Source organism: Dama dama, chromosome 3 (assembly GCF_033118175.1).
Source record: "Dama dama isolate Ldn47 chromosome 3, ASM3311817v1, whole genome shotgun sequence".
In the NCBI taxonomy this organism is placed as follows: domain Eukaryota; kingdom Metazoa; phylum Chordata; class Mammalia; order Artiodactyla; family Cervidae; genus Dama; species Dama dama.
In genome coordinates this window covers 47,353,412-47,364,920 of record NC_083683.1, presented here as the reverse complement: position 1 = coordinate 47,364,920, position 11,509 = coordinate 47,353,412, and the positions used below count along the sequence as shown (strand labels likewise).

Genomic DNA, 11,509 nt, shown 5'->3' with positions numbered 1-11,509 from the left:
TCCCAGATGGCTCAGATGGTAAAAGTGTCTGCCAGCACTTTTTCGATCCCTGGGTCGGGAAGGTTCAGTCCCTGGGTCGGGAAGCTCCCCTGGAGAAGGAATGACAAGCCACGCCAGAATTCTTTCCTGGAAAATTCCATGGACAGAGGAGCCTGGTAGGCTATAGTCCACGGGGTCGCAGAGTCGGACACGACTGAGCGACTTCACTTTCACTTTTTTTCTTTTTGGACTGAGAAAATTGAGTTCTGAGAAAATTGAGTAGATGAGTTCTAGTTGAGGCCTTGCTTCTCTAAAATATTCTACAATTCCATGCTAAATAACGCAGGTATATAGAATGGCAGATAAATCCCAATCTTATAATCCTTTAAGGATTTTTAGTTAAAAACATCTTTCATCTCACCAGGACTTTGGTAGACATGAGCCAAACTTTTCTCTCCATAACCCTTCTTTATCTTTTTTGCATCCCAACCTTCCCAAACTCTTGTATCTGCTGTCAGTTTAAGTAAGCTATTTCTCCACTACCAATGAGCCGGTGAGCATGGTGACCGTAGAGAATGTACAAAGCTCCAGAACAGAAGTTTAGGCACAAGAAGTGATTAAAACCAAGACGGGGAAAGGAAGGCTTATAGGTGCCTTTTCCCAAAGAAGAGGGCTATCCTAGAAGGCATTTTCAGAGAATGAGAATGATAACTCTGCTCTTCTGGAGTACACATTCTAGAGTAGTTTGGAATTGTGGATGCAATACAACCATTAAATAGCAACTGTGTTACATAAACAAACACTCCGACCCTCAGAAGTACAGAGACATTTGTTATAAACACCCTGTAACTCAACACTAGGGGAGGCAGTCACATTACAGAAAACCTGGGAATCTTCAACCAAATGCAGTGATATCAAAAAGGAAAATTAAAGCCACCATAGGGAACAATGTAAAGAGGCATTAGGGACTTAGGTAGAGATGCAACAAAGGCTTTAAATAGGGAGTCTAGAGAAGGCCTTAGTTGGGGCAGGGAGTAGGGGGGCTACTGTGAAATCCTGCTAAGCTTGAGAAGACAAAAAATGCTGTTTAGAACCACTTCTAAGTTGAGGAGGTGTAGAAATTATTCAACGGTCAAGATATTGGTAAATTCTTTCTGCTTTTTATCAAAGTAGATGGCTGATTTTAATCCAAGGAACATTTTGTTAGCTACTGAACAGGTTAAAGTAGACCTGAGGCTGTTTGTAAATAGAGGTTAAGGAAAGATGAATTGAAGGACATTTTTAATTTGGAGTTTTGGGGGCTAATTCTAGAGGAAGTGAGTGTTGGGGGGGAGGGGGATAAATGAATGCTAAAATCCTGTACTTTCTATAGTCATCTTCATCTATTTTCTTTCCAGCTTATCAGGCCAAAACTGGGAGTCATCCTTGATTTCTCTTCAAACCTTACAGCAGATCCTACCAGCTCCAATTTCAAGATATGTACTTATTGCTACCTTCAGCACTTCCAACCTGGTCCAAGCCACTTTCATCGGGTACCTTAGTTACTGTGAGTATTCTTACCTTTGACTTCCTGTAGTCCACTTTCAACACAGCAGCCAAATGAATATTTTGGGAGTGGAGTGGGGTGGGGGTCCACGCCTCACAGCTTCCAGCATCTCACGGTCTTAGTTCCCTGATCTGAGATTGAACCTGGACCCTCGGCAGTGAAAGTCCTAACCATTGCACCACCAGGGAATTCCCCACAACATGAGTATTTTAAAACCCAAGCTAGATCATGTCACTTCTCAACACTTGTCAGTGGTGCTCCATTTCACTCTTTATAATGGCTTACAAGGGCCTACTTTATCTAGCCTTCTGCTGCTTCTACTGCCACATTTTCCTACTACTTACCGTCGTCTTCCTCAGTCAATTCTGTAACTAGCCCCACTGGCCTCTTTGCTGTTTCTCAAACATGCCAGTATCTTCTCACCTCACAAACTTTGCAACCTAGAATCCTCTTACTCACAAGTATTCCCATGGCTTGCTCTCTCACCTCTTTCAGGTCTGTCAGTCAGTCAGTCAGTTCAGTCACTCAGTCGTATCCGACTCTTTGAGACCCCATGAATCGCAGCACGCCAGGCCTCCCTGTCCATCACCAACTCCCGGAGTTTACTCAAACTCATGCCCATCAAGTCAGTGATGCCATCCAGCCATCTCATCCTTCAGGTCTTTGATGAACTGTAGTTTCATAAGGCCTTCCTCCCTGGCCATCTTATTTCCAACTTCAACAATCTTACCCACACACATGAAATCCCTCTCCTTCCCTGCTTTACATTCTCCAAAGTACTTATCATCTAGCATGTTTTATCTCTTCTACAACTAGAATGTAAGTTGTATGAGGGCAAGATGCTTGCTTTGTTTACTGCCATCAGTAAATGGTAATATAGTACTTAGTAAATACTGTATTCTAACTAAGGAATAAATGAAAGGCAAGGGAGTGCCTGAAACTACTTTCCAGAAAAGACATATTGTAGTTTTAACTTGTTTTCATCACTGGGGTTCTTTGGTTTTGAGTGTTATGAGAATCAAGAAAAGGGGTTAAGATTCCACAGTGCAAAAAAGGTAGCACAAGACAAGTGACAATCCACAAATGAAATCAATTCAACAGAAGTAGGCCCCAGAGCTAGAGATTACGATAAATAGAAGCCTCTAAGGGAATCCACAGGAGTCATAGAGAGGGCTTCAAACTTTCTACAGAATGTTGAACGATAGAGATCAAGCCAATCTTACTGGTTTTCAAAACTGTCAGAGACCAGGATGATTTAGGCACTGATGGTAAGATGAAATGTAATGCTATACCAGTTAGTTTAACAAACCTCTATAACTAGGGAATCCAGCTGTTTGGAAGTTTATATTGATTTATACCTCATCTATTCCCCAGGATGATACAGTTGATATCTCTTTTAACAAAAGCAAATCACTAAATGTATGACTTTATAATAAATTTATATCATCCATTCTCACACTGTTCATTTACTACACTTCTCTGTTCTTCCATTTATGTCAGACCAATATTCCTAAAATATGAGCAACTTTATCACTAAAGTTTCAGGAGGGGCACAGCCAACAAAAATGTTCTTGTAGTATTTCAGAAGACTTCCCTGGTGGCTCAGACGGTAAAGCGTCTACCTACAATGCGGGAGACCGGGTTCAATTCCTGGATGGGGAAGATCCTCTGGAGAAGGAAATGGCAACCCACTCCAGTACTCTTGCCTGGAGAATCCCACGGATGGAGGAGCCTGGTAGGCTACAGTCCATGGGGTCGCAAAGAGGCAGACACAACTGAGCGACTTTACTTCACTTACTTCAGTATTTCAGAAAATGGAAGAAGAAATGCACAGAACTCGATTTTTTTTTCAGAAGTGTTTAACACTGTTAAATTTATCTTTCTTTCCTTTTAGGGCTTTTAAACTATAGCTACTCCTAACTTTTTAAAAAATAATTTAAGCATAAAAATTTATAATTTAAGCATAAATAATTTATAGCATAAAAATTCTCTCCATTTAAATGTGTACTTTACAAAAATTACCTTGTGTATGTGGTTTTATCATTTCCCAGGAAAAGGGTGAGTATTCACTATCAGAGGCTATTAATTTTTTTTCTTACAAAAGCATTGCTGTCTATACCAACATTTCAGATTTTTTCAAAGAACCAAATATACAAGTATGAATCACTGATAATGCTCACTAGATAAGCAGTACATGTTGCTATCTTCTGTTAGACTTGTCTGTTTTTCTGTGTACCAGTCATCCTTCCAGGTATCCATGTGACAATATAGAATGAGGGGTTTCTCCCCTCAGCCACATCATACTTATACTGTCAGGTTCACTGTGATGGTCAGATCTTAGGTATTCCCACTGAATTCAATTCCCACAGGATCCTGTGCAGTAAGAAAGTACATACTATACTACCAAAACTAAGACAACTATTATCATATCAATGAAATGACAGTTAAAAGACTAACTTGAAGACTCAGCACACATAAATGATCAGATGAGTGTTTAACATTTATTGATGGGATGGATAAATACAGATTGAGAAACATACTTGACAGCAAAATATCAAATTGATAGCCAGACTATAAAATGTATACAATGTACTTTTTTAATTTTTAAAAACATTTTTTAAAATTTTTTACAAAGAGCCCTTACTATAATGGTCACTTACATCTTATCATTCACATAACAGCAGTAGAGATCCCAGGAGTAGCATCCAGAACTGAGGTGCCCCAAGGAAGACAGAGGCAAGAGCAGAATAATATGCTGAGAAAGGACTCTTAAGAGCAATACAAAAAAAAAAAAAAAAAGACAAAAATATCACCACAAAATTGTACCTGAGTGACATAGATTGGTAAAGTGTTTCACTTTTTTTTTTTTTTTCCTTCTTTGCTCTTTGGTCTGATAAGAAAACAGTTTTAGGTGTGTGGAGTCGGGTGAGGAGGTGGTCAGTTTCAAATCCAGAAACCTAGGTTAACACTAAGTCAAGTCAGCTGCATTCTTTTCTGTGTGTGCTTAACCCAGCCAGCACGTCCATCTTGTAACCAATCCAATGTGATCAACCACTAATCAGTTAAGGCCTCAGCTTTCAACTGAAGAGTTCCTGATAACCTGATGGAGACATACTTGCTCTGGCTTCAATCAGCATGCTGTCAAGCATCCCTCTCCACGCTTACTATGGCAACAGAAAACCCAAGGCTTTCTCTTCTTTTCATTCGCCATGAATACACACTTAAAAACAGGAAGAGCAGACACCACTTTTCAGTAAACATTCCTTTAGAGACATTAAAATGGAAGGGTCTCCCACGTAAAAATAATTCTCACTCAAGACCACTCTATCAGGCAGGATTATAGTACCAGGCTTTTTATCCCACATAGGGATAAAGAGATAAAACTTGACAGTGTGATACAACATGAACATTTTTTAAACCACCAGGAACAGACACTCAGTTAAAAGCTGGGTGTTGACAAGCAGCAACACAAGAAATCTGGGGAGGCATCAGTCACTGAAAGTTTAGTGGGACTGCAAAGGGCTTACTTCTCACCATGTGAAGGGTTGCACAAGCTGCTTAAATTCTCCCAACCCCAAGAGAATAACATTTGTATTCCAACTTCAAGATGGAATTCCCTTTTCCCTGGCATTAAGATCAAAACAGATTATCAACAAAGGAATAATCCTCTTAAAAGTTAATCAGTTCCCAAGTTCCCACAGTCCCCTGTTTCTGTGGGAAATACAGGTATGTTTAGAGTCCAACCATACTGGGATAAGACCCCTCTAATCGGCCTTTGTCCAGGAACAAAGAGGGGAATGGATTTTCAATATGGGGAGTTAGGTAGCAGAGGTGAAAGTAAATCCAGCACTGATGTTACCATGATTTTATTTCTATATTCTAATCCATTGCTGTTCCAACTGGAGATTTAATTTTTCTATCAATACTGGTGAAGCCAATAATACAGAACTATGTAAAAGGATACATTAAATGAAAACACTAAAATCATTTAAAAAAGGGGGGGGGGAGGGGTAGGGTGCTGAGGATCTCAGATATGGAAACACATTGATTCAAGTAAAAAGACTAGACTAATTCCTATGTATTTTCTAAACCCAAAAAGCATAACTGATACTTCAGAAGACCAACGTAGCTTTAGATTAATGCTTCACGAAAGGTAAGCGAACAGCAACACAGGTATCTGATTAAAAGTCCTAAGGACAATTCACAGATAATCGTTTTTGCCAACATGAGATTCAAGCAAAGTTTCAGGAATGAGATTTATAGAACCTGAGACTCCAGGCCTGCTTATCACCACTTATCCTTGATAGTCTAGGTTAAAAGGAGGGGGGGGAAGTCATGTTTACTAGACTAACTTTAGATGTATAAATCCTGTTTCTCACCCTTTGAAGTGGTGAGGGTAAAAGACGACACAGTGTTTAGAAACCACACAACCTCGTGAAGCCTAAGTTTACGGAATTTGGACAACATGCATGCTAGTTGACAGGGACATGTGCTAACCCAAAGACAATGCAGCAAACACTTCATGCAGAGCCCATGAGTCTCATAACATATGCACAGATATAAAAGCAGACACTGCAGGTTATCTTAAAACAGTATCAGGAGGCACTAATATAGAAAAGTCTCTAAACTGACCTATATCAGCAATGATCTACTAGTGCAAAGGCCAGACTATGCAGCAGAAAGCAGCTTTTAGGCTCTAGTAAGCACTTTTTTCAAGGTCACTCCTGACAAAGTTCTAAGGAACTAACCAGACTGCCATGGAGAACTGCTGAGGCCAAGTGGATATGTATCTCTGTGGTGAGGAAGTGAGTGTGATTAGAAAATATGTGACATTTCATGAGAAAAACTTAAAGCTGTAAGAGACATTTTCATAATCAAATCAGTGATCATCACTTCCACAAAGATACAAAAGCAAACTAAATAACCTTTAAAGGTCAGGGAAGAAAGCTGACTCCACCAAACAAAATCTAAACAAACAGCCTAAATTTAGTAAATACATCACGCATCTACCAATTACCAAACATAACACAGAAAATATCAAGGAGAGAGAGGAAAATGTCATCTGTAAAAGTAAAGTGACATTCCAAGTCAAAAGTATTACTGGTGTATCGATCAGCAGAGAGCTCACTTTACACAGCAATGGCAGGCACTCTGGACAGTTAAAATATGTAGAGACATAGGACACTAACTCACCTTTGATTAAGGTTTATTGTACAAATTCCCTCCTATATTAAGCCAGTGCATCATCAATTCCAACTGCCTCAGTTTTTTCCCCAACCTGTTCCTGGCAAGCAGCAGCACACATAAAACTCCTATCTCCCTATGACTTCCAATAAAAAAATTCAATTTATCCATAAAGAATATTTGGTGTGGAAAAAAAGCTGCATTAAAATCAAGAAGACAAATTCAAATTGCATCACCTTTTCCATAGCAAAAAACACCATAAAGACTGAAGAATATCACATTAAATGATCTGTGACTTGGTGGCATTTTCAGCTGGACAACTTGGCTTAGAATTCTTTCTAGCCCCCTGAAAGACTTCTTTCCTCAACAAAACATTCACTCCTAAAATATGGGACAATTAAGTACCCATAAGAACAGGACTCCTGATCCATGTTTCTAAAGGACTTTTAGAAATCTCCAGAAGAACTTCTGCCTAGAATTAAAGCCACCAAAGATGGACAATCTAAACATAACAGTTATCTGTAGGCTAGGCTAGCTCACCCTCATGGCATCAGCACTGTTCAATTCGTAAGTTTCGATCTCTGAAGTCATATAGACTGCAAAATTTGAGGATGCAGCTGCTTCCCTTCAGACATACAGAAAGTCTTACATTCATAATATAATTTAAAATATAATGTCCTAAAAATTCCCAATCACAATTTTCATTGTTTTCAGTATCCTCTAGCTCCATGGCTTCTCCCAGAACTATTCTCACATGTGGTCTGGGCTTCACAGAAAGGACAGCACACCCCACTTCCATTCAGAGACCCTGAGACTGCTCTCACTTGAACACCTTCCTAAAGCCCAACGTGGGGGGGTGGGGGGGGGGGATACAATTCTGTAGGGCCAAAGCCAGCCTAGCTCTCCAGCCTCCTTCCTCAATCCCATCTTTGTTCTCTATCAAAAGGAAAAAGAGGGTAAAAAAGGAAGTTTGTGTAAGAGTCCAAAGTCAGACCACTGACTGCACCTGCCCAAATTAGAATTTAGAAGGCTACCTCCAATTACAACATAAAGAATAGGGGAAATTATCACGCCAAATATATGCCTCTTCCTCCCTTTATGCTCAGAAAGGCCACACCGTGTTCTCTCTAGTAGACTGTCGAGAAGTAGAAATGGTGAAGGACAGGGAGGGAAAGATAAAACATGATTTTTAAACACACACACACTTAATATCACACGCACCCACACTTATTTACACACTTACAGGTCAAAACACTTCAAGTGGCCAGAGCCTGTCTCAGAACTCATGGCCAAAATCCTATCTTCCCGTCCCGCCTACACACACCCCCAACCCTCCAATCCCACCCGGAAGGACTCATTACTGTGTATCTCATACACACAGCAAAATCCCTACCCCTTCCCCAATTATATATAAAAAAAAAAAACTAAACAGATAACTTACTTTCTTTAAATTATTTTTTAAAAGTCTCTTAAAAGATTTTGACGTTTAAATACTTCCTCTCTTCTGATATATTAAACACCAAAGGGATCCACAACTGCTTGATAAAACACACCCTCCATGTTTCAGTCCTAGCAAGAAGAGGGAAGATACCAACTCTAGTCAACCTAATCAGGAGGTGGAGAGGCCAAGAAGAGAGAAAGTATTCTGAATCATTCACAGCTTTAACACATTCTCACCTCTCCAATACCAGTAAAAACTATAATAAAATAGTTAAATTTCTGAGGCAGGAGATATTAACCACCAAGGTCCTCAACCATCCTCCCACCTATGTCTCAATATTAATTTATTCCCGAGTCCAAGAAGGGTGACATATTTTATATGAGAAGTAATTTTCTTAGTCCAGAATCAGTAGTTTAAAAACAAATGCATTTTTAAAGAAGCTTTTTTCTCCTCTTCTTTTTCTTTTTTTACTTGGGAAGGGGTGGAAGTGGTGGAGGAGGTTCTGATGGTAGAGGTGGTGGCCGGGGTTTGTCTGTGTTGCCAGATCTGGAGGACATTCCACCAGCCCGTGGATTCATATATTCTCCGTAAGAATGAACATATTCAAACGCTGGGGGCTGAGTGGGCTGAACACCCTGGGCATTGAGAAGGGAGTTAAGCATATTCACAGTATCTTGATAGTCTGTGGTCTGGGGTGTATTGTGACTATTGGCCCCAGTGGAGCTTTTATCCAATTTCATGTGAGGAACTCGAGTTTTACAGCTGGGCTGTGAAAAATGAAGGCCACTTGTGTCTGAGCTATGCCCAGGCAACTGGGCCATTGTAGGAAGAGGTGGGAAGGAAAAATTTATCGAAGAGGATTTAGCACTCTTGGCAGTCTTGGCTGAATGATCATACGCCGCCCCTCCAGTCTCTTCAGGGAGGGGCCTTTTACGAGAAGAACTGGAAGAGGAGAAAGAGCTAGACAAGCCATAGGGTTTGTGTGCTAAGGTGCTTGTCTGGCTACTATGTTTTGGATCACCCAGACGTTTGTTCCCAGGACCAGCTGGAAGCTGTGAGTGAGAGTGTTTGTGTGAGTGGTGATTATGATGATGATGATGATTAGATGGGTGAGTTTTGTGCTTTTCTTTGTGCTCTCGGTTCTTTGTGACACTGTCATCTACAGAATTGTGCTTGTCAGCTGCAGTGTGAACTTTAATGCGCATTTTTATCTCCTCTGGTTTTGCAGAGGCAGCTTTATCTCCACCTGTCATTGGAATTCTCATTTTGAGAGCGGTTTTGTCAGTTTTTTCCAGAAAAGACCGCTCAGGGTTTTCTGAGCCCTCTATGGGCATTTTCAGAATGACCGAAGAATGGCTATCATGGTGAGAAAGGAGATTCTGGGCAGCATATGCATACTGTGACTTCACATTGGCCTCCATGTTCTCCAGTTGCCTCTTCTGGGCAGCCAACTCTTCTGCATGCTTTGCACGGTATTCTTTCAGTGATACTTTAGCTGACGGCACACTCTTACTATTCTGTTTCTGGGAAACAAACGCATTTGAACCATCCTGTTGTAAGGAATGATCAACTCCTACAAGTGCTAAATTCTCACTCTTCCGATAACCCTGAGCAGGTTCTACCTTGAAAGGAGGGTGGGAGGACAGCCAACGCTCACTTGACAACATCTCCACATTGCTTAGGTTGCTCTTTGAGTCTTCAGTGGCTGGAAGGGAAGGCACTGCACTTGTGGTAGAAGAAGCTGACATGCTCATTAAACCTGCGATAGTTGTATCTGAAGAGCTCTGAGAAATCATATTAAGGATTGTCTGCTCCGAAGAGTTTTCATCTGCTCCTCGGTCATCTGCTTTTGTTTTCCTGTCAGCCTGCCATGCCTAGAATGAAGCAAATAACATTTTTTCACTTCAAGTAATTCATCATATGGGGAAAAAACACTGAAATGAGTAGCCTGTATCTTCTGTGGCATTGGGAGTTGGGATAGCCCATAACCAGAAGGCTACTCTAACATGAGATTGACAATTATTACCATCAGGAGATTTAAGATTTTTTAAAACTTCAATCAAGAATCACAAGATCGCAAAGAGGCACAATACCTAAGGTATGAAAGCAAGCCAAGTGTCCAACAAAAAAAAAAAAAAGAATGGATTTAAAAAATGTGGCCTATACATACAATGAAATATCATTTAGCCTTAAAAGAGGAGGGAGACTCTGTGAAGACAGAATAGGAAGCCCCAGGAATCTGTCTCCCACCTAAACAACAACTGCACAGGCAGAATCTTTCTGATATAACTATTTTGGAACACTAGTCTGCTGAAGGCTTGTAGTTTCCAGGGTAAGTAAGCCATGGGCAAATAATTGGGTTTAATTTCCCTCAATTTCAGCTCTCAGCCCCAGGCAGCTGTGCATCTGTTCCTACAGTAGCTTTCTCACAGCCTGGGGAAGCCTGACTGGCAAATACTGGAGATCTGTGCTCTGATCGCTGACTGTTGCTTTCAATCACAGAGGTACAAAGAAGCAGGTGACCACTGTTGTTGCACCTCCCTCCATTGTTGTGATCCCCTCCTCCTCTGGCTGAAGTGAATTCCCCAAATACAAAGGGCCAATACCCTTCCTCCCCCACTTCATTTTTTTCCTTTTCCCTCTTTAGGAGCCAGATACTATGGTAGAACATTAAAAAACTACATATACAGAAATGTCTAGGAGAAGGCTCAGAAAAGAGAAATCCATAATTTTACACATCAGGCTAATCTTCAGCACAGAGATATCCCTCCAAATCAAGCCACCAGCCCAAATATACAAAAAGAAAAAATAACAAACCCCAGGAAAGCAAGGGAATCTGATTTCCAGAGTTACCATGTTATTAGATTCAAACATTCTATCTTCAACAACAACAAAACGTCATATATAAAGAAACAAAAAGTACAGCCCATTTGACAGGGAAAAAAAAATCAACAGAAAATGTCCTGAAAAAGACCCAATGGCAAATCTACTAGGCAAAGACATTAAAATAACGGCCTTAAAGATACTTAAGGAAACGAAGTTGGAAGTTAAGAAAACAACATGTTAACAAAATGAGGTAAGAGATTTAAAAAGAAAATAAAAATTTTTAAAGAAACCTGAAAGAAATCCTGGAGCTGAAAAGTACAATAACTGAAATGAAAATGCACTGGAGGGTTTCAAAGGCAGATTTGAACAGGCAGAAAAATCAGCAAACTTGAAGACAGCACAATGGAAATTCTATCAAGTCTGAGGAACCGAAAGGAAAAAAAAAAATTAGAGTACTGTAACTTTAGGATGCTCAAGATAATCCCATGATACATACAAAGAAAACAGCCTGGAATACAAAAAACAAGCAAGAA

General features: G+C 40.2%; 1 protein-coding gene across 2 annotated transcripts in view; it reads right to left on the bottom strand.

The window, feature by feature from the left end:
• Positions 1 to 4,004: 4,004 nt before the first annotated feature.
• The window catches only part of CCNT1 (cyclin T1), a 40,243-nt gene continuing 32,738 nt past the window's right edge, over positions 4,005 to 11,509 (bottom strand). For both annotated transcript variants that reach the window (XM_061129003.1, XM_061129013.1), the window contains one exon: positions 4,005 to 10,024. In XM_061129003.1, coding sequence (XP_060984986.1) covers positions 8,618 to 10,024 — 1,407 coding nt within the window. In that variant the 3' untranslated portion in view covers positions 4,005 to 8,617. The remainder of the gene's footprint in view (positions 10,025 to 11,509) is intronic.